General features: G+C 45.3%; 1 protein-coding gene across 1 annotated transcript in view; it reads left to right on the top strand.

The window, feature by feature from the left end:
* Positions 1-25,467, top strand: part of afap1 (actin filament associated protein 1) — a 179,817-nt gene extending 154,350 nt beyond the window's left edge. Inside the window, exons 13-19 of the mRNA XM_078399527.1 lie at positions 1,518-1,799; positions 3,286-3,400; positions 3,730-3,894; positions 8,901-9,094; positions 10,554-10,673; positions 13,968-14,132; positions 18,230-25,467. Coding sequence (XP_078255653.1) covers positions 1,518-1,799; positions 3,286-3,400; positions 3,730-3,894; positions 8,901-9,094; positions 10,554-10,673; positions 13,968-14,132; positions 18,230-18,256 — 1,068 coding nt within the window. The 3' untranslated portion in view covers positions 18,257-25,467. The remainder of the gene's footprint in view (positions 1-1,517; positions 1,800-3,285; positions 3,401-3,729; positions 3,895-8,900; positions 9,095-10,553; positions 10,674-13,967; positions 14,133-18,229) is intronic.
* The last annotated feature ends 2,291 nt before the right edge of the window (positions 25,468-27,758 follow it).

Below are 27,758 nucleotides of genomic sequence, written 5' to 3'. Positions count from 1 at the left end.
AAGATTGGCAAAATAATGAAAATTTAGATGATTTTGACTATGCAATTGAATTATGTAGTTATTCTGTTTAATTCGTATAACGTTGCGATGTACACCGTGGCAATTCACAGAACTATTGCGGTAACATTCAACATTGGACTCTGATTGCATGTTTAAAAATGTGGGTGTATTTCGTGTGGAGGTTCTGCATTGTATTCTGTGTCTATTATACGAGTGGGTGATGGGGTGTTGGGGGAAGTAAATGGTCCTTTGAACATTCCTGTCGTGAACTCACATCGCTACCCAGTAAACGATCTCGACAGACCAAACATGTGCATTAAAATGCACGCAAGCCGACTTTTGAATTTGATGGTTCTAATTTTGAACACTATCTCACACTATCAGCACTATTTTAGATTCATAGAATAGATAGAAGGTAAATGCAGGAGGAGGCCATTTGGTCCTTTGATCCAGCACCGCCATTCATTGTGATCATGGCTGATCATCCACAATCAGTAACCCGTGCCTGCCTTCTCCCCGTATCCCTCGATTCCGCTAGCCCCTAGAGCTTCATCTAACTCTCTTTTAAATTCATCCAGTGAATTGGCCTCCACCGCCCTCTGTGGCAGAGAATTCCACAAATTCACAACTCTCTGGGTGAAAAAGTTTTTTCTCACCTCAGTTTTAAATGGCCTCCCCTTTATTCTTAGACTGTGTGGCTCCTGGTTCTGGACTCCCCCTAACATTGGGAATATTTTTCCTGCATCTAGCTTGTCCAGTCCTTTTATAATTTTATACGTTTCTACAAGATCCCCTCTAATCCTTCTAAGTTCCAGTGAAGACTTTCAATAGACAATAGACAATAGGTGCAGGAGGAGGCCATTTGGCCCTTTGAGCCAGCACCGCCATTCAATGTGATCATGGCTGATCATTCTCAATCAGTACCCCGTTCCTGCTTTCTCCCCATACCCCCTGACTCCGCTATCCTTAAGAGCTCTATCTAGCTCTCTCTTGAATGCATTCAGAGAATTGGCCTCCACTGCCTTCTGAGGCAGAGAATTCCACAGATTCACAACTCTCTGACTGAAAAAGTTTTTCCTCATCTCAGTTTTAAATGGCCTCCCCTTTATTCTTAGACTGTGTGGCCCCTGGTTCTGGACTTCCCCTAACATTGGGAACATTTTTCCTGCATCTAGCTTGTCCAGTCCTTTTATAATTTTATGCGTTTCTACAAGAACCCCTCTCATCCCTCTAAGTACCAGCGAATACTTTCCACTGTGACAAATTGTCCTTATCGTTGGTCTTAATGTCAACGCTGATTGCGTAGGTGAAATGATGTCCAAATTTTATGTTAGTAAATGACGCTGTTTCTCATCATGATTTATGCACTGAAGAATAAATTCTGCCGATGGATACATAAGGGATATGAGCCTCGCCCTTTTGGCATTTTTCTGTGTTTCCGGTGCGTGTTTTGCCTGTTTGTCGGCCTGCTTGTTTCTTCCGCTAACGTCTGAAGCTTGCTCCATCTTGCACTGCAGGAACAGGAGGTTTTCAGCTTTCATACTAACACCAGCGCCCCCTGCTACGAGGAGGTTTACAGTGCACCCCCCCCCACTGACACGTACGACAACCTTCCGCCACCGAAACCGATCGGCCGCAAATCTCAAACAGCCGGGGTGCCGAATAAGCTTTCCACCGAGAAGCTGTCCTCTAAAAATAACAAACCTCTTGCCTCTTCACCTCTGACTTCCACGCGGTCTGTGACTAACAAAACTAACACCTCTGCTGCGGAAAAGGGAACAGTCAAGACCACCTCACAGGTACCTCTGTAATCCACAAATTGTATGAATGGCTTTATGTCCACACATTTTAAAAACAAACCCTGGTCCTTCTTCTGTGCAGAGCATTGATCACAAACTTTTCTTTTACATAGGCATTGGGGTAGCTGATTGTTCTATGTATTCTGTATTAAAAGATGAGGGTGTATTTTGGAGAAGACTAGACCAAGTGGACCCGTTGGGCCCAAACTTCTCCTGCGTTGGTGCAGCACCCTCTCCTCCCCTCCCCCCTTTCCCTCTCCTCCCCTCTCCCCTCCCCCTTCCCTCTCCCCCCTCACCCCTCCCCACTCCCCCCCTACCCCCTCCTCTCTCCCCTCCTCCTCTCTCCCCCCTCTCCCCCTCTCCCCTCCCCCGCCCCACTCCCCCCTCCCCACTCCCCCCTCCGCTCTCCCCCTCCCCTCCCCCTCCCCCTCCCTCCCCCCTCCCCTCCCTCCTCCCCCCCTCCTCTCTCTCCCCCTCCCCTCTCCCCCCACCCCCTCCCTCCCTCCCTCCCCTCCCTCCACTCCTTCCCCCTCCCCTCCCCTCTCCCCCCTCACCCTCCCCCCTCTCCCCTCCCCCAAATTGGGAACATGTTTCCTGCCTCTAACGTGTCCAACCCCTTAATAATCTTATACGTTTCGATAAGATCCCCTCTCATCCTTCTAAATTCCAGTGTATACAAGCCTAGTCGCTCCAGTCTTTCAACATATTACAGTCCCGCCATTCCGGGAATTAACCTAGTAAACCTACGCTGCACGCCCTCAATAGCAAGAATATCCTTCCTCAAATTTGGAGACCAAAACTGCACACAGTACTCCAGGTGCGGTCTCACTAGGGTCCTGTACAACTGCACACAGTACTCCAGGTGCGGTCTCACTAGGGCCCTGTACAACTGCACACAGTACTCCAGGTGCGGTCTCACTAGGGCCCTGTACAACTGCACACAGTACTCCAGGTGCGGTCTCACTAGGGCCCTGCACAACAGCAGAAGGATCATATCATATCATATCATATCATATATCTACAGCCGGAAACAGGCCTTTTCGGCCCTCCAAGTCCGTGCCGCCCAGTGATCCCCGTACATTAACACTATCCTACACCCACTAGGGACAATTTTTACATTTACCCAGCCAATTAACCTACATACCTGTACGTCTTTGGAGTGTGGGAGGAAACCGAAGATCTCGGAGAAAACCCACGCAGGTCACGGGGAGAACGTACAAACTCCTTACAGTGCAGCACCCGTAGTCAGGATCGAACCTGTGTCTCCGGCGCTGCATTCGCTGTAAAGCAGCAACTCTACCGCTGCGCTACCGTGCCGCCCTATCTATCTATTCTCTCCACGGATGCTGCTTGATCCGCTGAATTACTCCAGCACTTTGGGTTTTTGCCCAAGATTCCAGCACCCGCGGTTCCTTATGTCATCAAAAGTCGTATGGAGTTTCATCAAATATTTACTAATGTCTGTTTTTCCTCTCACTCGTGCCAGGCGAAGGGGAAGAAAATGGCAACTATTGTGAACGGTATAACAGCAAAACCAAAGATTGGAAGCAGTCAAGCAAAGAAACTATATCCTAGTGCAAGTGTTAAGCGTGCTGCCTCGAGTAAGTGTTTTAGATTTTATCGTATCATATCATACTTAATCCAGCAAGAAACTGACGATGTTGTCAACTTTACGAATTCGTTTACCGTACGATCACCTTTTCGAATTGCCACCACAGTGAGTTCTGGTTGACAATAAATTGTAAAGCTTCTTTTCAGAGAACATGGTAAATGTCATGTAGGTCGGTGGTTTTGTATTTACACCCGCTTTGATCAGTAATTTCAATCTGGGAACGCTTGGAATTATTGGAATTGGTGTCAATTGATAGGATATTTTTGACACCACTCCTGCAGTATAAAGACATTAAAAGGATGTGCCATTGATTTGCAGATACTGACCAGTACAAATATGGTAAACATCGGGTGGAGGCTGACGCAAAAAGATTGCAGTCGAAGGAGGAGGATCTGAAAAGGCAGAAAGAGATGTTACGCACCCGTCTAGCACAACTGAGAAAAGACAGGAGGGATCTGAGGACAGCCATTGATGCTTGTGCAGGTATCAAACCTTACGTTCTAATCCTTTCTCTCTTAAGGGCCTGTCCCAGTTACGCGATTTTTAAGGCGACTGCCGGCGATTGTCAAAGTCGTAGCAGATCGCCGAAATTTTCTTTTACCCTACGACAATGACCACGACAATGACCACGACAATGACCACGACAATGACCACGACAATGACCACGACAATGACCACGACAATGCCATTGAAATTGAGTGAAGCTGAAGAGGCAATTTATTTTACATTCTCCCTCTAATCTTTGGGCTGGTTTAGCTGAGTCGATGAACAAACACCGAGATGCTGCTTAAGAATGCAGCTTAGTAAATCTCAATTGTGTTTCATGTAGGTCAGATAAGCTCCATATCACCCAGCAGTGGTTTTCAGCTGTGAACCACCAGTAACATCTGGGATATGTATGAATTTATCTTGCACAATAGAAACATAAAAACATAGAAAATAACTGCAGGAGGAGGCCATTCGGCCCTTCGAGCCAGCACTGCCATTCATTGTGATCATGGCTGATCATCCACAATCAGTAACCCGTGCCTGCCTTCTCCCCATATCCCTTGATTCCGCTAGCCCCCAGAGCACTATCTAACTCTCTTTTAAATTCATCCAGTAAATTGGCCTCCACTGCCTTCTGTGGCAGAGAATGTATCGAAATGTATAAGATTATTAAGGGGTTGGACACATTAGAGGCAGGAAACATGTTCCCAATGTTGGGGGAGTCCAGAACCAGGGGCCACAGTTTAAGAATAAAGGGTAGGCCATTTAGAACAGAGATGAGGAAAAACTTTTTCAGTCAGAGAGTTGTGAATTTGTGGAATTCTCTGCCTCAGAAGGCAGTGGAGGCCAATTCTCTGAATGCATTCAAGAGAGAGCTAGATAGAGCTCTTAAGGATAGCGGAGTTAATCCAGCTTCTTTCCAAGGACCCTTCCAAAAACCGACCGTGTTGGTGTCGCCCCCTGTTGGTTCTTCTGCAGTTGTTCAATGGGGCAACTCATGTTCATCATGCTTTTGGATGGACAAGGATGCAGATAGGCCTCTATTCCGCAGCGAACTCATTCACCCAAGAGATGAAGAGGACATCTCAAAACATTTGTAAAGCAAAGGTGATCTACCAACCTGGCCCCATGTATAACACAAGCCTTCAACAATAAAGGTTCACATTGCTGTCCCAGAAAACATCAATCACTTTCCACACATCCAGATGAAGACAGACGGCTATAATAAAACTAGACCAAGTGGGCCCGTTAGGCCCAAACCTCTCCTGCATTGGTGCAGCACCCTCTCCTCTCCCCTTCCCCTCTCCCCCTCCCTCCTTCTCCCCCTTCCCCTCCCTCCTCCCCCCTCCCTACCCCCCTCCCCTCCCTCCTCCCCCTTCCTCCTCCCTCCTCGGTAGACGATAATCTAGAGCAGCTTATCTCATGCTTTTTTTGACCCTGGCGGAACCCCTGAAATAATTTTCATGCCTCAGGGAACCCCTAACATAAAAATTATTGTATATCTTTATTAATCTCTTTCTTTCTCTTCCATAAACTTAAAGTTCACAAGGCAAACATAATATATTTTTCTGATAACTGGTTTAAGCAAAATTTACGTTTTTCTCAACTTTAATAACAACGCCAAAAAAATAACTGACATCGAACTGAAGAAGGGTCTCGACCCGAAACATCGCCCGTTCCTTCTCTCCTGAGATGCTGCCTGACCCGCTGAGTTACTCCAGCATTTTGTGAATAAATACCTTCGATTTGTACCAGCATCTGCAGTTATTTTCTTATACTAGTTGTTGCTCCACTGCGATTTCTCCTCAAGGTATGTCCACTTTGAAGAAGTTCTCCTCCTCTCTTCGACATCAGTCTGAAGAAGGGTCTCGACCCGAAACGTCGCCCGTTCCTTCTCTCCTGAGATGCTGCATGACCTGCTGAGTTATCCAGCATTTTGTGAATAAATACCTTCGATTTGTACCAGCATCTGCAGTTATTTTCTTACACTGACATCGAACTGCTTGTTCAAGAGACCTCATAAGGATACAAACACAAACTTTTCATAAACAAACAAAAATAAACATCAACATACTAAAATGTTTAAGATCCATATAACATCGCTAAATGACGGGCAAAAATTACTAAGAAAATAACTGGAGATGCTGGTACAACCCTACTCCTGCCCACATGACTTCTTTACCTTTTGAATTTCCCACTTCAATTTTGGTTCCCCAACTCTAATTTTCACACCCCAACTTGACCCTTCAGTCGGTTTCTGAAACGTGCCTGCTAAATCCATTTACCCCTTCACTGCTATTGAGGGCGTGCAGCGTAGGTTCACTAGGTTAATTCCCGGAATGGCGGGACTGTCATATGTTGAAAGACTGGAGCGACTAGGCTTGTATACACTGGAATTTAGAAGGATGAGAGGAGATCTTATCGAAACGTATAAGATTATTAAGGGGTTGGACACGTTAGAGGCAGGAAACATGTTCCCAATGTAGGGGGAGTCCAGAACAAGGGGCCACAGTTTAAGAATAAGGGGTAGGCCATTTAGAACAGAGATGAGGAAAAACTTTTTCAGTCAAAGAGTTGTGAATCTGTGGAATTCTCTGCCTCAGAAGGCAGTGGAGGCTAATTCTCTGAATGCATTCAAGAGAGAGCTAGATAGAGCTCTTAAGGATAGCGGAGTTAATCCAGCTTCTTTCCAAGGACCCTTCCAAAAACCGACCGTGTTGGTGTCGCCCCCTGTTGGTTCTTCTGCAGTTGTTCAATGGGGCAACTCATGTTCATCATGCTTTTGGATGGACAAGGATGCAGATAGGCCTCTATTCCGCAGCGAACTCATTCACCCAAGAGATGAAGAGGACATCTCAAAACATTTGTAAAGCAAAGGTGATCTACCAACCTGGCCCCATGTATAACACAAGCCTTCAACAATAAAGGTTCACATTGCTGTCCCAGAAAACATCAATCACTTTCCACACATCCAGATGAAGACAGACGGCTATAATAAAACTAGACCAAGTGGGCCCGTTAGGCCCAAACCTCTCCTGCATTGGTGCAGCACCCTCTCCTCTCCCCTTCCCCTCTCCCCCTCCCTCCTTCTCCCCCTTCCCCTCTCTCCTCCCCCCTCCCTACCCCCCTCCCCTCCCTCCTCCCCCTTCCTCCTCCCTCCTCGGTAGACGATAATCTAGAGCAGCTTATCTCATGCTTTTTTTGACCCTGGCGGAACCCCTGAAATAATTTTCATGCCTCAGGGAACCCCTAACATAAAAATTATTGTATATCTTTATTAATCTCTTTCTTTCTCTTCCATAAACTTAAAGTTCACAAGGCAAACATAATATATTTTTCTGATAACTGGTTTAAGCAAAACTTACGTTTTTCTCAACTTTAATAACAACGCCAAAAAAATAACTGACATCGAACTGAAGAAGGGTCTCGACCCGAAACATCGCCCGTTCCTTCTCTCCTGAGATGCTGCCTGACCCGCTGAGTTACTCCAGCATTTTGTGAATAAATACCTTCGATTTGTACCAGCATCTGCAGTTATTTTCTTATACTAGTTGTTGCTCCACTGCGATTTCTCCTCAAGGTATGTCCACTTTGAAGAAGTTCTCCTCCTCTCTTCGACATCAGTCTGAAGAAGGGTCTCGACCCGAAACGTCGCCCGTTCCTTCTCTCCTGAGATGCTGCCTGACCTGCTGAGTTACTCCAGCATTTTGTGAATAAATACCTTCGATTTGTACCAGCATCTGCAGTTATTTTCTTACACTGACATCGAACGGCTTGTTCAAGAGACCTCATAAGGACACAAACACAAACTTTTCATAAACAAACAAAAATAAACATCAACATACTAAAATGTTTAAGATCCATATAACATCGCTAAATGACGGGCAAAAATTACTAAGAAAATAACTGGAGATGCTGGTACAACCCTACTCCTGCCCACATGACTTCTTTACCTTTTGAATTTCCCACTTCAATTTTGGTTCCCCAACTCTAATTTTCACACCCCAACTTGACCCTTCAGTCGGTTTCTGAAACGTGCCTGCTAAATCCATTTACCCCTTCACTGCTATTGAGGGCGTGCAGCGTAGGTTCACTAGGTTAATTCCCGGAATGGCGGGACTGTCATATGTTGAAAGACTGGAGCGACTAGGCTTGTATACACTGGAATTTAGAAGGATGAGAGGAGATCTTATCGAAACGTATAAGATTATTAAGGGGTTGGACACGTTAGAGGCAGGAAACATGTTCCCAATGTAGGGGGAGTCCAGAACAAGGGGCCACAGTTTAAGAATAAGGGGTAGGCCATTTAGAACAGAGATGAGGAAAAACTTTTTCAGTCAGAGAGTTGTGAATCTGTGGAATTCTCTGCCTCAGAAGGCAGTGGAGGCTAATTCTCTGAATGCATTCAAGAGAGAGCTAGATAGAGCTCTTAAGGATAGCGGAGTCAGGGGGTATGGGGAGAAGGCAGGAATGGGGTACTGATTGAGAATGATCAGCCATGATCACATTGAATGGCGGTGCTGGCTCGAAGGGCCGAATGGCCTCCTCCTGCACCTATTGTCTATTGTCTAACCACAAGTTCAACAAGGTTCTTCCTATTCTCATACCTTTTACTGAGTCAAACCCATCTTTCTTACATTAACTCAGCTTATGGATCATAAAGAAGGGGATATGTTAATCTTCCTCTGCTGAGTTCTTTCACCTGAAATACCGGAAAAGAAGCTCAAAGTTTTACAACAACCACCCCAAAATTTTACAATCTGCTACGATTAGAAAGGACATTTGAGGACAACACTTATTCATTCCCTCAGAAGTGGGAGGGCCGTTTATTGCGTCTCTGAATACCCCCCTATTTCTCCATCACTAAACTTGGTTCTTCCAAAACCAAGAAGTTTGTTGGAGTGATTTTAACAATGCTTTGGCTTGTAAACAGACTCGACGTATTTCCAAGGTTCACTGTGCCCAATGTTATTTGCCACTGTCTTTCGTTTTAAATGTAGGCAAGAAGTCTCAGGTTGCGCTGGAGACAAAGCTAAAGAAACTGGAGGAGGAATGCAAGGCGAAAGAGGCTGAGCGCGTGAACCTGGAACTGGAGTTGACCGAGGTGAACGAGAGCCTGAAGAAAGCTCTTGCAGGAGGTCCCTCACTGGGCCTGACAATAGAACCAAAGTCATCAAGAACCTCTAGCCCACAGGTAAAGACAAGTCACGGCGGCGCAGCGGTAGAGTTACTGCCTTTACAGCAAATGTAGCGCCGGAGACCCAGGTTCGACTAAGGGTGCTGTCTGTACGGAGTTTGTACGTTCTCCCCCTGACCTGCGTGGGTTTTCTCCGAGATCTTCGGTTTCCTCCCGCACTCCAAAGACGTACGGGTTTGTAGGTTAATTGGCTGGGTAAATGTAAATATTGTCCCTGGTGGGTGTAGGATAGTGTTAGCGTGCGGGGATCGCTGGTCGGCGCGGACCCGGTGGGCCGAAAGGGCCTGTTTCCGCGCTGTATCTCTAAACCACCTAAACTAAAGAGGTGCACAAAAATCATACGATATGACACGATAAACACTTAGTTTATCCCAGGAGGGAAATTGATCTGCCAAACAGTCATGAAACACAAGATACAGCCCATGGGCAGGTTGGCGGGATGAGAGGGTCTTCTTCAGTTTGTGGTTGTCCCTATGTTGCAAGTTAGACACAGGCAAAATAAAAATCGAAGATGTAGGGAACACTCAGCAGGTCAGGCAGCATCCGTGGATAGCGAAATAGAGTTTTTCTTTTAGGTCAGGGACTCCTTATCAAGACAACGGGCAGCACGGTGGCGCAGCGGTAGAGTTGATGCCTTGCAGTGCTTGCAGCTGGCTCTGCTACAGGACAGGGAAAGTGTGCAACCTTCTGTGATATTGGCTGGTTTAAACCTGCAGTGTTTATTGGAGCTACTGCTGTTTATTCAAATTCATCCGCGATAGGTTTTTACCATTTGTATTTTAGTGGAGCCAGGAGCCTAAATAGCTCAGGTCCTCAATACCCGGCTAGTGCCACATCAATCTTTTTTTGCTTCTTTAAGTTACGCGATCTTTAAGGCAACTGCCGGCGACTGTCAAAGTCGTAGCAGATCGCCAACATTTTCTTTTACCCTACGACAACGACCACGACCATACCGAGTCAGGTCGATGCAAGTTACTTTTTTTGTGAAACTAGCACCTGGCTAAGAGATTACACCGTCTTCGGAAACATCGCAAAATTCCCTCGCTTACCTGACCGTCAAACTGTTGCCTCCAATCCACCTGTCAAATGTCCTGACGGTAAATAAATTGGTTAAACAAAACTATCTTCTGGTATCTTCAAATGCCTTTTCTTAATTTAATATTACGTGCTTCTACATGCATCTGCGACAACCTAGCAAACCTGGGGACAGCGTGCGACAGACAGCGCCCGCAATAAGCTACGATACCTGGCGACAAGCCAGCTGGCGCCCAGAAATTTATAGCGGGTAAATTTTTCCGCGACGCGCCGAGATCCGCTACGATTCATTGAAGACTCCTCACGATCATGCCCGCGACACCCCGGCAAACGTTCAGCGACAGCCTAGTCACCGGCAGTCGCCTTAAAATAGCCTAAGTGGGACAGGCCCTTAACCAACTTAATGGCATCTTTCCTACAGCAGTGTGTCCAAAACAGAACACAATATTCTAAATGCAGCCTCCCCAATGTCTTGTACAACTACAACATAATGTCCCACTGTAGTGGGTCTGGACGCCACAGGAATCAGGCCAGACGCCAGGTAAGAAGTAACAATAACTTTAATGCCGTAACGAACATATACTCACTCAGTCATCCCCACGAATCAAAACAATAACCCCTTCCAGCAAACCCCGTAGCACCAGACCACTCTGTCCCCAGAGGAATGACCCAGGGAGTGACCTAATCCCCCCTGTCCACTCAGTGCCGAGGGGAATGACCAAGGGAGTGGCCTAATCCCCCCTGTCCACTCAGTGCCGAGGGGAATGACCAAGGGAGTGGCCTAATCCCCCCTGTCCACTCAGTGCCGAGGGGAATGACCCAGGGAGTGACCTAATCCCCCCTGTCCACTCAGTGCCGAGGGGAATGACCAAGGGAGTGGCCTAGCCCCCGGGCACCGCCACACCACCATCTATATTCATTTCTTTGTCCGATGAAGGCCAGCCTGCCAAAAGCCACTTCATCATCACCCTGTCGACCTGCATTGCCATATTTAGGGAACTATGTCTGCCTTAATCCCACCAAACGTCCTGACTACCAACTTCACTAAATTAAGAATGAATGTCTCAGGAGGCTGACTCGTCATTAGACGCTGAGAATTTGAAGAAAAGGGGAGAAACGGTGAGTGGTGGGATGAGAGAATAAAATGATAGGAAGGAAGCCGGATGAAGTTAAATGCCAAAATGCTCTTCTGGGCTGTCAGCCTCAGTGTAAGACCTTGAGTGAAGTGCTGGCACCTCAAACAGGTGACCCAGTCTGAAACAAACAAACAGACAGACAGACAGACAGACAGACAGACGGACGGACGGACGGACGGACGGACGGACGGACGGACGGACGGACGGACGGACAGACAGACAGACAGACAGACAAAAAAGTGGCCACCGGGTGTAGACAAAGTGACATAGTACCCTTAAGGATTGTCGGTTGGTATTGTTGGAGATGGGGGTAGGTTGAAGGTTGGGAAGAGTTGGAAAGGATTGCAAGAAACAGAGTGAGATGTTGCTTATGACACTCAGAACGGCTACAACGTCGAGATGAGCAATCTGGCATAACCAGATTGTCCGTTGGTGTGGATTTATTGTGCAGGAAGGAACTGCAGATGCTGGATTGCACCGAAGTTAGACACGAAATGCTGGAGTAACTCAGTGGGACAGGCAGCATCTCTGAAGAGATGGAATGGGTCACGCTTTACCCTTCCATATCTCTGGACTCCCTCTCCCCGACTCTCAGTCTGAAGAAGGGTCTCGACCCGAAACGCCACCCATTCCTCGTCTCCAGAGATGCTGCCTGTCCCGCTGAGTTACTGCAGCATTTTGTGTCTGTCTTCAGGGTATATTTATTGTCAGCCACTGCAATTGAAGAGAAGACCTGATCGAGAGCGTGCTCATCACATTAATCCAAAAGTTGTGGAACTGGCGCTCGTCTTCTCAGTCACGTGAATCAGTAAAACCTACACAATTGCACATCCAAATCAATTTTCCATGCTGCCATGCGTGTGCAAAGCACTCACCTAGTTACAGTGCGACTTCTAAACATGATCGCAGAGGTGAGCGTTTTAGGATAAGCTTTAGCATAGGCACGTGGGTGTGTAGAGAATGGATGGACACAGATCACTCTGCAGGCAGAGTTTAACTTGGCGTGATGTTTGGCTCAGACATTGTGAGCGGAATGGCCTGTTTCTGTGCTGCACTGTTCTATGTCGGAAGGAACTGCAGACTCTGGTTTACACCGAAGACGGACGCAAAATGCTGGAGTAACTCAGCGGGACCACGGCAGCACCTCTGGAGAGAAGGAATGGGTGTAAAGAAGGGTCTCGACCCGAAACGTCACCCATTCACTGGAATTTAGAAGGATGAGGGGGGATCTTATTGAAACATATAAGATAATTAGGGGATTGGACACATTAGAGGCAGGAAACATGTTCCCAATGTTGGGGGAGTCCAGAACAAGGGGCCACAGTTTAAGAATAAGGGGTAGGCCATTTAGAACGGAGATGAGGAAGAACTTTTTCAGTCAGGGAGTGGTGAAGGTGTGGAATTCTCTGCCTCAGAAGGCAGTGGAGGCCAGTTCGTTGGATGCTTTCAAGAGAGAGCTGGATAGAGCTCTTAAGGATAGCGGAGTGAGAGGGTATGGGGAGAAGGCAGGAACGGGGTACTGATTGAGAGTGATCAACCATGATCACATTGAATGGCGGTGCTGGCTCGAAGGGCTGAATGGCCTACTCCTGCACCTATTGTCTATTGTCTATTGTCTATTCCTTCTATCCAGAGATGCTGCCTGTCCCGCTGAGTTACTCCAGCATTTTGTGTCTGCACTGTTCTATGTTCTATTAACCAGCCCAGAAATAAAGGCAATGCTGTTTTTTTTCCACCGCGCAGGAAGGTGGCTTCTGTTTTGTGCATGTAAAATACAAAATTATGAATGGATCCCTGTCTTTTTTCGGGGTACGCATGGTGCTTAAACAAAAAAAATCATGATAATGGAAATATTAAGGCAAAACCGAAATAGAAATATTGCATTTTCCAAAGTTCCCACACAATCACGATCGTAGGTTTTTTTTAATGTGTGGTGTAATACATTTAGGTGAAACTAGACTAGAAACTAGGCCAAACCTCTCCTGCATTGGTACAGCACCTTCTCCTCCCCCCTCCTCTACCCCCCCTCCCCTTCCCCTCCCCACTTCCGCTCCCCCCCACTCCATTCCCCTCAACCATTCCTGGGCGGCACGGTGGCGCAGCGGTAGAGTTGCTGCCTTACAGCGAATGCAGCGCCTTAGACTCAGGTTCGATCCTGACTACGGGCACCGTCTGTACGGAGTTTGTACGTTCTCCCCGTGACCTGCGTGGGTTTTCTCCGAAATCTTCGGTTTCCTCCCACACTCCAAAGACGTACAGGTATGTAGGTTAATTGGCTGGGCAAATGTAAAAATTGTCCCTAGTGGGTGTAGGATAGTGTTAGTGTGCGGGGATCGTTGGGCGGCGCGGACCCGGTGGGCCGAAGGGCCCGTTTCTGTGCTGTATCTCTAAATCTAAATCTAAAAAAAAAACATTATCCTCCCTCCTCCCTCCCTCCCTTGGAGATAGAGTTAAACTTTAAAACGTGAATAACTTAAAAATTATAACACCGATTTCAATGAAATCTCCTTCCATTAGCACCAAAGGGACGACGGTGAGTAAGGTGGGCCTAAAATTGTCGCGCAATCGTGTACCGTTTTGGCTGTAGTTCAGGAACAAACAAACGAGAGTTTTAGTATATAGATGTTTAGTATATAGGAGCAGGGTGAGGAGAGTCCTAGATTTGAAATGTTTATCATCTGGCAATGTTGTTTTTCCAGTCTCCTGTCGTTTTGCCTCGTACACTGGATAATTCTCCAGCCTCGAGCTGTGACACGAGTGACACCGAGCTGTTGGCACTGCCCGTAAATGCAGCCATTCTTGGCAGAAGACCAACGTCCATGGTTTCTTCCCCAAGTCGAGGACATGTCCGCAGGAAGGCCAAGGTAACCCGGATCAGCGGGACGCACCGCCGTTGCGCACAAAGCTTCCCCGCGGCAGAGTCACAAGGTCATAAGTGATAGGAGCATAATTTAGCCATTCGGCCCATCAAGTCTACTCCGCCATCCAATCATGGCTTCACAAAATGCTGGAGTAACTCAGTAGGTCAGGCCGCATCTCTGGAGAGAAGGAATGGGCGACGTTCCCCAAACGTCACCCATTCCCTCTCTCCGGAGATGCTGCCTGACCTGCTGAGTTATTCCAGCATTTTGTGAAACCTTCGATTTGTACCAGTTTTTTTCTCTATCCAATCATGGCTGATCTATCTCTCCCTCCTAACCCCATTCTCCTGCCTTCTCCTCATAACCCCTGACACCCGTACTAATCAAGAATGTATCTATCTCTGCCTTAAATATATCCACTGAAGGCCTCCACAGCCTTCTCTGGCAAGGAATTCCACAGATTCACCACCCTCTGACTAAAGAAATTCCTCCTCATCTCCTTCCTAAAGGAACGTCCATTAAATTCTGAGGCTATGACCTCTGGTCCTAGACTCTCCCACTAGTGGAAACATCCTCTCCACATCCACTCTATCCAAGCCTTTCACTATTTGTTTCAAGTAGGTCCCAGAGTGCTAGATTATAATTAATTGTACCACTGAATGTTAGGTAACGTTTCCCAAAGATATTGTAAAGCTTCCACCGCTTCCATCAGTAGAAACATTTTCACCTTTCGGATTTTCTCGTGATATAGGAGGCAATTTGGCTCCCCTAATCTATGCTACCTTTGATCGAAACATAGAAACTTAGAAAATAGGTGCAGGAGGAGGCCATTTGGCCCTTCGAGCCAACACCACCATTCATCGTGATCATGGCTGATCATCAATCAGTAACCCGTGCCTGCCTTCTCCCCATATCCCTTGATTCCACTAGCTCCTGGAGCTCTATCTAACTCTTTTTTTAATTCATCCAGTGAATTGGCTTCCACTGCCCTCTGTGGCAGAGAATTTCACAAATTCACAACTCTCTGGGTGAAAACGTTTCTTCTCACCTCAGTCTTAAATGGCCTCCCCTTTATTCTTAGACTGCGGCCCCTGGTTCTGGATTCCCCCAACATTGGGAATATTTTTCCTGCATCTAGCTTGTCCAGTCCTTTTATAATTTTATACGTCTCTGTACATGGAAAAACCATCAATCTCATCCACCCCCCCCCCCCCCCCCCACCCACGTAAAATGACCCTGCACCCTCTCCATGTTTGACTTGATTAAAAGTGGAATTAACTGAGGAACAGTGCAACCAATGTTCTCTAAATCACACTGCTTTTAAAAGCAGCTATTTGAGAAACACATAAATAAAATCAGGTTAACTTCACATTATTTCCTCTTTGATTTATGTTTCTATTCTCTGTCTCATTCATCAGCTTCTGGACGCACTGAGCTACCCTCCCCACTCTGGGTATTGTGTCGTGGAATCACACAGCATGGAAACAAGCTCTTTGGCCCATCTCATCCATGCCGACCAAAATTCCCCATTGAAGCAAGTCCCAATTGCCCACCTAGGCCCAGATCCCTCTAAATCTGTCCTATCCATTTATCTGTCTAAAGCATGAGGATTTGAGTATAGGAGCAGGGAGGTTCTGCTGCAGTTGTACAGGGCCTTGGTGAGACCGCACCTGGAGTATTGTGTACAGTTTTGGTCTCCTAATCTGAGGAAAGACATTCTAGCCTTAGAGGGAGTACAGAGAAGGTTCACCAGATTGATCCCTGGGACGACAGGACTTTCATATGAAGAAAGACTGGATAGACTAGGCTTATACTCGCTGGAATTTAGAAGACTGAGCGGGGATCTTATAAAAACATATAAAATTCTTAAGGGGTTGGAGAGGCTAGATGCGGGAAGATTGTTCCCGATGTTGGGGAAGTCCAGAACCAGGGGTCACAGCTTAAGGATAAGGGGGAAGTCTTTTAGGACCGAGATAAGAAACCATTTCTTCACACAGAGAGTGGTGAGTCTGTGGAATTCTCTGCCACAGAAGGTAGTTGAGGCCAGTTCATTGGCTATATTTAAGAGGGAGTTAGATGTGGCCCTTGTGGCTAAAGGGATCAGGGGGTATGGAGAGAAGGCAGGTACGGGTTACTGAGCTGGATGATCAGCCATGATCATATTGAATGGCGGTGCGTACAGGCTCGAAGGGCCGAATGGCCTACTCCTGCACCTATTTGCTATGTTTCTATGTCATTGAACCTGCCTCAACTACTTCCCGTGGCAGCTCATTCCATACACCTACCAACTTCTGTGTGGAAAAAGTTGCCCCTCAGCTTCCTATTAAATCTTCCCCCTAAATATGTGAGCTATTGATACTCCTTTGCCTCCTGAGATTCCAGTGGTTTAAGGTGGACTAGCTCCGTTTTTCTTTAATAAAATTTGTACTTCACTGTTTAAGAAAAATATATATTTTTGTCATCCGAGTGGCCTTGTGACGAAATCAATTTTTGCTTCCTTGTACCTCCGCCCACGAATCCGCCCAAGGACCCCGACAGTCCTTTCAGGTGAGGCAGAGGCTCACTTGCACCTTCTCCAGCCTCCTCTACTTTATTCGTTGTTCCTAGATAAGGACTCCTATATATCGGCAAGACCAAGCGCAGACTCGGCGATTGTTTCACTGAATACCTTTGCTCAGTCCACCTGGGCCTACGCCATCTCCCGATTTCCAGACACTTTAACTCCCCCTCCCATTCCCACACTGTCCTGGGCCTCCTCCATTGTCAGAGTGAGGCCAAACGCAAATTGGAGGAACAGCACCTCATATTTTACTTGTAAGAAAATAACTGCAGATGCTGGTACAAATCGAAGGTATTTATTCACAAAATGCTGGAGCAACTCAGCAGGTCAGGCAGCATCTCAGGAGAGAAGGAATGGGTGACGTTTCGGGTCGAGACCACTTCTTCAGACTGATGTCAGGGGGGGCGGGACAAAGGAAGGATATAGGTGGAGACAGGAAGATAGAGGGAGAACTGGGAAGGAGGAGGGGAAGAGAGGGACAGAGGAACTATCTAAAGTTGGAGAAGTCAATGTTCATACCGCTGGGCTGCAAGCTGCCCAAGCAAAATATGAGGTGCTGTTCCTCCAATGGCACTGGAGGAGGCCCTTGACAGAAAGGTCAGACTGGGAATGGGAGGGGGAGTTGAAGTGCTCAGCCACCGGGAGACCAGGTTATTTAAGGCGGACTGAGCGAAGGATAGTTTACAACCCAAGACCCGAAACGTCACTCATTCCTTCTCTCCGGAGACACTGCCTGTCCCGCTGAGTTACTCCAGTGTTTTGATTCTACCTTCAGTATGAAAATTGATTTCTCTAACTTCAAGTAAGCCTTGCTTTCCCTCTCACTCGTCTCTCCCCCACCCTAGTTCTCCGACTAGTTTCACTGACCTCCTGATTGATTTTTCTGTTTATGTGCCTCCTTATCAACTTCCCCTCAGCTAGCAATGAACCATTGATCAGTTTCCTTGGCCGGGAGGCGGGTTGCTACGCAACCTCTGTTAGGCGGAGCCCGGGCCTACAGTGTCCCGGCCTACAGTGTCCGGGCCTACAGCGCCCCCAGGGCCTAATACGGGGCAAGGGCGGTCCCGTATGGGACAAACCAACTTAGCCTAATATACGGGATGTCACGGCTAATACGGGACAGTTGGCAACCCTAGTCTCGACATGAAACGTCACCCATTCCTTCTCTCTAGAGATGCTGCCTGTCCCTCTGAGTTACTCCAGTATTTTGTGTCTACCTTCAGGAGTGAAGATAACTTGCATTCACTTCAGTTCTTGGGAGTAGAAGATGATTGTGCATGAATTCTTTAAACATAGGATAACTATTGTTTGTGAGCTACCATGTGCATCTGACAGAGAGGACCAGGAAAGTTGAAGACATGCATGCACATAGGTTTGGACATCAGTTTCTAGCGAATATTAATAGCTGTGGGTTCAGAAGCCAAGAACGTGATATTTTCCTTTTTTTAAAAGAAAATTGTGATTTTGAAGAATCGCTTGGCTGTAGTCTAAAAGAAATGTTTCAATGGCTTTTTAATCACTTTTTCTTTTTCTTTTACAGGAATGGGAGCTGAAGAATGGAACATAAAAATTAAAAAAAATTGCAATTTTTAATATTTATTTCCCTAAACATTACGTTCCAGACCAGGACCACTATTACTGAATTCCTATACTCCATAAAAAAAAAACTATGCAGAGTTGGTGGTCTACACATTACTTGCGGAAGGTTAAGCAGCAAAATTCTATGTTGAAGTGTAATTGTTGTATGTGAAATTTGATCATACTTAACTTGTGTCCATTGGCCCCTCACCATCTCCACTTTTCCACCGTCTACCGGCCAAGTGTTTCTTACATACACGGACACCACAAGTTTTTTTCTGCTTAAAGAATACCTTGTCCGCTTGAAATAATTGTGGGCAAGATAAATTCTGGACAAGATATGGCAACTTCATAACCACAATACAAAGGGAAATATATATTTATGACAAAAACGAGGCATTTTGGGTTGCCCTTTCAAATTATGATTGTATTGTAAGCACAATGAGTATTTCATGTATGGTCCTCTTCGAGGAAAGAACTTCATAGTAAATGAATGGGTTCAGTAAGAATGTGAGAACATATACACCAATCAGCCAAAACATTATGACCACTGACAGGCAAAGTGAATAACATTGATTATCTTGTTACAATGGCACCTGTCAAGGGGTGGGATATATTAGGCAGCAAGCGAACAGTCAGTTCTTGAAGTTGATGTGTTGGATGCAGGAGAAATGGGCAGGAGTAAAGACCTGAGCGACTTTGACAAGGGCCAAATTGTTATGGGCAGACGACTGGGTCAGAGCATCTCTGAAACGGCAAGGCTTGTGGGGTGCTCCCGGTCAGCAGTGGTGAGTACCTACCGACAGTGGTCCGAGGAGGGACAAACCACAAACCGGCGACAGACAGGGTGTTGGGCGCCCAAGGCTCATCGATGGGCGAGGGCAACGAAGGCTATCCCGTCTGGTCCGAACCGACAGAAGGTCGACTGTGGCACAAGTCACAGAAAATGTTAATGGTGATCACGGGAGGAATGTGTCACAATACACAGTGCATCGCACCCTGCTGCGTATGGGGCTGCACACGGAGGAACAACAGCATATTAGGCAGGTTCGTCGTAATGTTTTGGCTCATCAGGTCATAATGTTTTGGCTGATGTAGTTATGTTCTTATGCTCTTGACAGCGGTCGACCATTTTATTGTACACACCGTATTGTCTCTTTATTGCACACATTCCGTGTTTTAACATAACACACTTATTGCCTGTTTTTATTGTATACACCCTATCATCTGTTTTTATTTTACTCTTTTTGCCAACAGTTTTTATTGTACACTATTGTTGTTCAAAGTGAGGAGAAGGGAACTGGTGTCCAAAAAGACTCCAGAATTCTGCAGGTTTTTGTAAAAAATGTTGTTGGTTCTTTAAAGCTAAAATCACATTTATCTTCCATTCAGTTTGGTTCCCATAATCATTTGTTCATTCATGGGTTCCTGTCGGGATAATGTGGCTATCATTTGTGTCATCTCCACATGTCCTCTGAAATATTACCCATCTTTTTCTACAATTTGATACACAGGTAATTTTTGACATTAGAAGATGACATGGAATTTTGGGAAAAGAATTTAAGATTTTTTTTGTAAAATAGTTGATGTGCTTTTATACGTTTAAAATGTAATTATGTATAATTTAATTTGAAATAAGATCATATTTAAAATTTATTTGTCGCAGGTCCCATTTGATTTCAATGGTGAAATATAAATATAATGAAAAACAAAAAAATGTGAATTTCAAGTACTAGATTTTAAATAGGGTTCATCTTCTGGAAAACGTTGTATTAATTTGATGAGCATTTGTGACCATCACATTGTGGGCTTGGCGACTGTGGCTGATTTATTGTTGTCTTTGAGATTTTTCGCAGCGGTTTATTTTAATATCATTCAATTTTTCGCATATTAATAATGAAAACTGAAAATGGTGGAAAATCTAATGGGTGTTCAGAGAGAGAAAAACAGATTTAACTTTTCAGATTGATCACTTACTGCTTTCAAGATGTCTAATGTCTACAGTGCTCTGATTTTGCTTTAGAACACAATCTTCTGATTGGTTCTTATTTGGACAAATAACTTATTATCCTTGGACCAAGTTGTAACAAACCTTTCTGAAGAAGGTTTGAAGAAGGGTGTCAACCCGAAACGTCATCTACTCCTTTTCTCCAGAGATGCTGCCTGTCCCGCCGTTGAGTTATTCCAGCTTTTTGCGTCAACTATTTTGTGTAAAGTTGCTGGAGTCATGCATTGCTTCAAATCACTTGTCCTAGTTATCATGAATCTGAATCTGAATTATGTTGATCAAATATATCTTTCAGCTTAGTTTAGTTTAGTTTAGAGATACAGCGCGGAAACAGGCCCTTTCGGCCCACCGGGTCCGCGCCGACCAGCGATCCCCGCACATTAACACTATCCTATACACACTAGGGACAATTTTTCTACATTTACCAAGCCAATTAACCTACAAACCTGTACGTCTTTGGAGTGTGGGAGGAAAGCGAAGATCGCGGAGAAAACCCGCGCAGGTCACGGGGAGAACGTACAAACTCCGTACAGACAGCACCCGTGGTCGGGATGGAACCCGGGTCTCTGGCGCTGCATTCGCTGTAAGGCAGCAACTCTACCGCTGCGCCACCGTGCCATATCTGAAATGGTTTTATTTTTCACATTATGGCAGCTATTTTAGTGTTAGAAAACATTCCATGAAACTAGCAATGTATCTGATGTCTCAAAAAGTTTAATAGAATTATTGTGCCTTGCATTACCCATTTAATGTGCTAGTTCATTGCTTTGCCTCATCCTTCAAACCACCCAGCCCTTCTGCTCTGTGCTATTACTAACAGCGAGTCTCCGCTGATCTCCCACTTCTTTCACATGTCTCGCTTCACCTGAAATACATCTTTGTTCTTCATTGTGAAGATTTATCCTCTCATCACCATGAGAAAGGAATAGAAATACGTCAAATTGTTATCTTTTTTTGATGACCTAACCGAAAAAGACTTTCTACTGCAGAGGGAGATTCTGCTTTGCTCAGCAAAAATTGAGGTCAGTCTGTCCATTTTTGAACCATCGACATCTGTTTAATATTCAGGTTTCTAAAATATGTCCATTGTTTTAAGACTTCTGCTACAACCATTTGTGCCAATGCCACCAGAAACCAGTTTATGAGTTAAGCAATTTGAGTGTACGGTTATGGACTGTGAATTTAGAGTAGAAATGTATTTGGTAACATAATATATATGTAACCAGAATGTTACTACCCTAGATTTAAAAAAAATTGCTATGAATCATTTTTTTAAACTTCTGCTCTAAAAGCTGTTAACAATAAGCATCCTCTTCTTCTTGCGTGTGGTGTGCACAACCTAAAGTTGTAGGCCAAGGGTAGACATCCAGGCCAGGGCAGCGTCAGTTGATGAGTGGATGGCCTAGATGCCACCAGGGAAAAGCCTCAGTGAGTGGTCAGTCACGTGGGATGTGTGGGATGGTCTGGTCTGGATATCCGCAGTCACAAGCAGGGCAAAAAAGCATCAATTATGAGCCATGACCCATTCCTGGGCTAGGATGAACTGCAATAAAGTTGTCTCTGGGCATGAAGGTGAAGGAAGAAATACCACAGTGGCCAGAAATGCCACTGAAAGACTGAGGGAATGTGCTATATCCTTCAGTGCCTGGAAGAATGCATTGGACCTGGAAGTATGCCTGTTAAACTGAGATTCATTTCCTCCTTTTACTGGTTTCCTTTTAAGCATTAACTTAAGCATAGGTTGAAGGTGAAGGGGAAAAGGTTTAACAGGAATCTGAGGGGTGACTTTTTCACACAAGGGGTGGTGGGCGAATGGAACAAGCTGGCAGAGGAGGCAGTTGAGGCAGGGACTATCCCAACGTTTAAGAAGCAATTGGACAGGTACATGGATAGGACAGGTTTGGAGGGATATGGAGCAAACCTGGGCAGGTGGGATTAGTGTAGCTGGGACATGTTGGCCGGTGTGGGCTTGTTTCCACACTGTATCACTCTATGACAGCTGTGGAGACAGATATGTATTCCACAGCTTCAAATCAAGCTTCCACTTCAATGCAAAAGGGTCACGGAAGTGGGAGGGATATTGTCCCAGATTCTTGTACAGAGGCCAAGGGAATTGCTTTCGGGACATTTTTGGGTCGCTGTGCCTTAAAAGAAGAGCACAAGTCTTATTTCAAATTCTTTACACCCTTTTAAAGAACTATTTACTAAATTTCTTTCAGTTCAATCAGAATGCACAACTGTTTTTACCTCATCTATCTTGGGCGAAATAATCATACTTAACCGCCTACTGAAGGTCATTGAAGAAGTGTGGACTTGCCTTTCTGGCTGTTGTTAGCATTTACTGCAGGTAAAAGCAGGCCACCCATGTTTTAAAAGGGTTGCACAGTCTCCCATGCTGTCAGTTCAGTAGCAGGCCATTGTTAATTTCTGGTCCAATGGTTTAAACATTCTTTCCCTTTCATGGATTTACTCAACATCAAGGCATGGAGTCATAAGCTTGAACCTCATTAAAAAATATATTTCATTCATTCTTTGCTTGCTATCTCTGGCAAAAATCTTTTTGGCTTTATTGCAATGTCTCTGTGATAGATCTCATGCCTCTAACTGTCATAATGTTAGTGTCTCACATTGGTGTTCTTAAAATCTTGCTTCCTACTCCAATTAGTTGGTACACTGTGGACTCTGTGCATTCCACATATTCGCAGGCCATCCATCCCCTGTTTAGTTTAGAGACACAGCGGGGAAACAGCCCACCAGGTCTCTGGCGACCAGCGATCCCCGCACACTAACAACATCCTACACACACATGGGATAATTTACATTCATGCCTAGCCAATTAGCCTACAAACGTTCGGAGTGTGGGAGGAAACTGGAGATCCTGGAGAAAACCCACGCAGTCGCAGGGAGAACGTGCAAACTCCGTACAGACAGCATCCGTTGTCGGGATCGAACCCGGGTCTATGGCCCTGTAGGGGCAGCAACTCTGCCGCTGTGCCACCTTGTCGCACTGCTGTAAATACATTTGCATTTTTACACAACCGATCTTTTGACAGGTTCACCAAATCGACTATTTTCAGATTTTTTATTTGAAAGAAGAGCCAATTTTTCTTCAAATGACATGCACAATTATTTTTAGTACTTAGTACTTTGCCCACGAACCAGACAGAGCCCTGCCACAGGCTGGTTGCTATTTATTTGTCTTTGGTAATGAAAGTTATTATATATGAAATGTCAATTGAAAACTATAAATTTGAGATTATAAAAGATGTGAATTTAGAAATAGGATGACTCTCATTGGCAAAAATAGAACCCTAGCAAATATTTGCAGTAAAATATTCATTCTCGATTCTGAACTTATATATGGCTGTGTTTTGCTTTTATAAATTATTATAAATTTGTTTAGGTGTGATTTATGTTATGTACATTAATAAGCTGTCTGATCAAGGCATAAGATGACTGACGAAGCTGTACACTTCTATCCTTCATGACCTTGGTTCTCAAGGAGCTTAATTTTTCTTTAAGGGAATTATTTTATGAATTTATACCAACGGTGCTGGGAATACAAATTGGCGAAACATTTTTACAATGTATGTTGCTTTGCATTCTCAACTTCTGAATCCGGTCTTCAGATTCATTAAATGTGACCTCAGTGCAAATTAAAACGTGCACATCAGGAATCCTATAAAATATCAACTCTCCCTGTAGCCTAAACATGCAGCATTCAAATGCAATTGGGTGCACAATGTCTTACGATACGATTCGATAGAACTTATATTTTTATCCCATGAGGAAAATTGATCTGCCAACAGTCATAAAAACAAGATACATGAAACATGACATGAAAGTGAAGAGTGGAAAGAATTGGGGATGTGCAAAGATTGGGTGGGGGGGGGGGGACAGTCCCAATCTCAGTCTACCCCACAACAGATAGGGGAGGAGTTGTACAGTTTGATAGCCACAGGGAAGAAGGATCTCCTGTGGCGTTCTGTGCTGCATCTTGGTTGAACCAGTCTGTTTGCTGAAGGCACTCCTCAGGATGTCCAGTGTATCATGGAGGGGGTGAGCTGTATTGTCCAGGATGCTCCGCAGTTTGAGGAGTCTTGAGGCAGTCTTGACTATTTCAGTGCATTGACGATGTATTTAGGGTTGGGGTCACTGAGGCTTGGGCTTAGTCCTGATGCACGATTTCTACTCAAAACGTTGACAATCCTTCCCTCCAGACGACCCCCAGTTTGGTCGACTCACTGAATGCCTCTCGCCAATTGTTTGTTGCTCCACACCTTAGCACCTGCAGCCTTTAGTTTAAGACCATCACAACTTTTGACTCATTTTCCAAAGGTCGCTCAGGTCTTTAGCAATTTCTCCCCGGCGAACAGAGCTGCTGACACAAAAGAAAAGTTGAACAGTTTGAAAGTTTGAGTTTTCAATATTGCCATTGGTTTGGTCAGAAGAACCTTTAGTCAGAGGGTGGTGAATCTGTGGAATTCTTTGCCACAGAAGGCTGCGGAGGCCAAGTCAGTGGATATTTTTACGGCAGAGGTAGATAGATTCCTGATTGTCGGGTGTCGGAGATTATGGGGAGAGTGAAGGAGAATGGGGTTAGGATAGAGAGATCGATTAGCCATGATTGAATGGCGGAGTAGACTTGATGGGCCGAATGGTCTAATTCTGCACCTATCACTTGTGAACTTGTGACACCCCCCCCCCCCCCCCCCCCCCTACCAGAACAATAAAAGAGTAGGGTTGCGTTTGGCAGGGGAAGGAACATAAAAGTAAAATAAAATGAGAAACTGAGGCATGAAGGACAGAATGCGTAATTTTCAGCTGAGATATTTGTCACCTTCATTTATTTCTCATTATCCCCAGCATGGATTTAGTTTGGTATTTTGGAATGGCTCGTCCATCTTTGTGAACTGAATATCATTTATACAAGACCTTGTAGTTTACAAAATATACTGATGGCAAAAAACCAAGAGGTTTTTTTCTGACCACAACTTCACTGTGATGTAATGATTTGCCTGTAGGACTAGCCAAAATCTTGATTGTAACCTTGATATTACTTTTTAAATACGTTAAGAGTCAATATGAGATCCTGTATAAACAAAATTTGTATATGACAATTATTTCTGCACCTTAGTGTTTTGTTACTTTTATTTGTAAACTGTTAATGTCTTTGTGTATTAGTCCAACTTAGACGAAATTTGTATATTAAAAGCTAAATGAATTTTAAAAAATCAGATTTCTTGCCATTTTTCCTCCCACCCAGGTTATAAATGGATGTGTTGTGTTAGATGTAATTTTCACTTTTAACAGGGCCTCGTATTACTTATTCATTAAAGTTCTCAGGCATCAAACCTCGTTGGCTCAGGGTAATGCAAAGATTTCCAGGGCCCATACCGTTGCCAATTTTTACTTTGGTTTTGTACATTAATTTCTCAGTGTTGAAAATGACAAGGATACAACCTTTCACGCAATGTGAAAAAAGTTCAATCTACTTGTCAGCAACCATCCAAAACCCAGTTGCAACCCTCCAACAAACCACATTCATGGCAGTGAAGCAGGAATGGCCTGGCCCCCCTGCCTCTTTAATTATGCTGTTCTAAGGTGTTCCATTTATATCTCACTAGTCATGTTATCCAGGAGAAGCTGGAAGTATTTACGTTGGTTAAGGCCCGTAGGTAGGGTTGCCAGCTGTCCCCGTATTAGACGGAACATCCCGTATTTTGTGCTAAATTGGTTTGACCCGTACGCGACCGCCCTTGTCCCGTATTGTAGGCCTGGACACTGTAGGCCTGGACACTGTAGGCCAGGGGGCCACTGTAGGCCCGGACAGTGTAAGCTAACGGAGTGTGTTCGGGGAGCGGAGCCGAGTGTGTTCGCTGAACGGAGGTTGCATAGCAACCCGCCTCCCGGCCCGGGCGGCCACCATTGGTGGAGCAGGAGCACGTGGCCGCTGGCTGGGTGAGGTTGCGTGGTGTGCGGGCGGTGACATTACCTTTTGTCCCTTATTTGGGAGTGAGAAAGTTGACAACCCCTACCCGTAGGCTAACTGTACAACACAATGTAAATATTGATTAGTAGGACGAGATGTTACAATCTCTAAGGTTTGCACTACAATTGACTGGTGATGTTCTTGGGGGTGACCACTAGGTGATGTTGCTACCATTCAGACACATCTTCAGTTGTGTACCTCAACGTCACTGGGTGTTTCGCCCTTTTATCACAAGACACCCTCAGTCAAGGCAGGCCCACCGCAGGGTGATCAGACCTGGGTGTGTGTCTTATGGTTAGCCTCTAGATGGTCACGTGGCAGCCCAGACAGCATCTCTTCTTTTCAGCCACAGCCAGTGACTGCTCCGTTCGGCGGCATTTGCAAGTTCTTTGATTGCCCTCCTTTGGGCCTGCCCTCTGACTCCAACTTCCCTCATGAGCCTTGCGGTGTAACTGGCTACAAAGCCCCTGCACCCCACCTCCACCGGACGCACCCTTACACTCCAACCTTGCTCCTCTGCCTCTACTGCAAGGTTGGAATATCTCAGCCTTTTCCTTTCATATGCCTCGTCCACAACCTCCTCCCAGGGCACCGTCAGCTCAATGATGAAAACACGCCGACAGGAGTTGGACCAGAGGACCAGGTCTGGTCGCAGGTTGGTAGCTGCGATTTCAACTGGGAAGGAAAGCCTCTGGCCTAGGTCAACCCGCATTTCCCAGTCTCTGGCTGCGCTCAGTGGGCATGAGTTGAGAGGCGAGGTGGTCGTCTTCGGTTTCTCTCCTTCCCGGATGAAGGATAGGATTTGCGGGAATGCACAACACAATGTAAATAAAATTAAATTCACATTTAAGTTCAGTGATGCTGAAATGTAATTTATCTACACTCGCTCTGTCATGTGAAACAAATGATTAGAGGTGTCTCTGCACTTCAGTGTCTGCCTATTGAAAGAACCTATTAAAATAAGAGACACACTAAAGGACGCTCAATTTCCACATCTTTCCATTTTAGTTGACAATGAAAATCGGTCACGTGGAAGTCATGGATCAAGGGACCCATCATATTCTTGAAATGTCATTTTTTTCACAAAAGCATTTAAAATTAAAAACTTTCATACACATGACAAATAATAATATGGAGCCACTGCAGATGCCGGAATCGTGCGTAGAACTCAAAGTGTTGGAGTGTCTCAGCGGGTCAGGCAGCATCTCTGGAGGACATGGATAGACTGACTACGTTTCAGGTTAGGGCCTTTCTTCAGATTTGAAGACCCGAAACGTTACTTATCCATGTATGCCACACATGCAGCCTGACCCACTGAGTTATCCCAGCACTTTGTGTTCTACAGTTAATAATGTTAGTTTTTACTTCTTTGAGATTGCAGTTTTGAAGTTTTAATGAAGATTTTTAGTGATTTGCCCTAGTTCCAGTTTTTATGTTCTCTATAAAAATAACTGGTTGCTGTAAGTACCCTTATTACAAGCAAATATTGTA

This window comes from Rhinoraja longicauda, chromosome 1, assembly GCF_053455715.1.
Source record: "Rhinoraja longicauda isolate Sanriku21f chromosome 1, sRhiLon1.1, whole genome shotgun sequence".
NCBI classification, from domain to species: Eukaryota; Metazoa; Chordata; class Chondrichthyes; order Rajiformes; family Arhynchobatidae; genus Rhinoraja; species Rhinoraja longicauda.
This window is presented reverse-complemented; position numbering and strand designations above follow the sequence as displayed.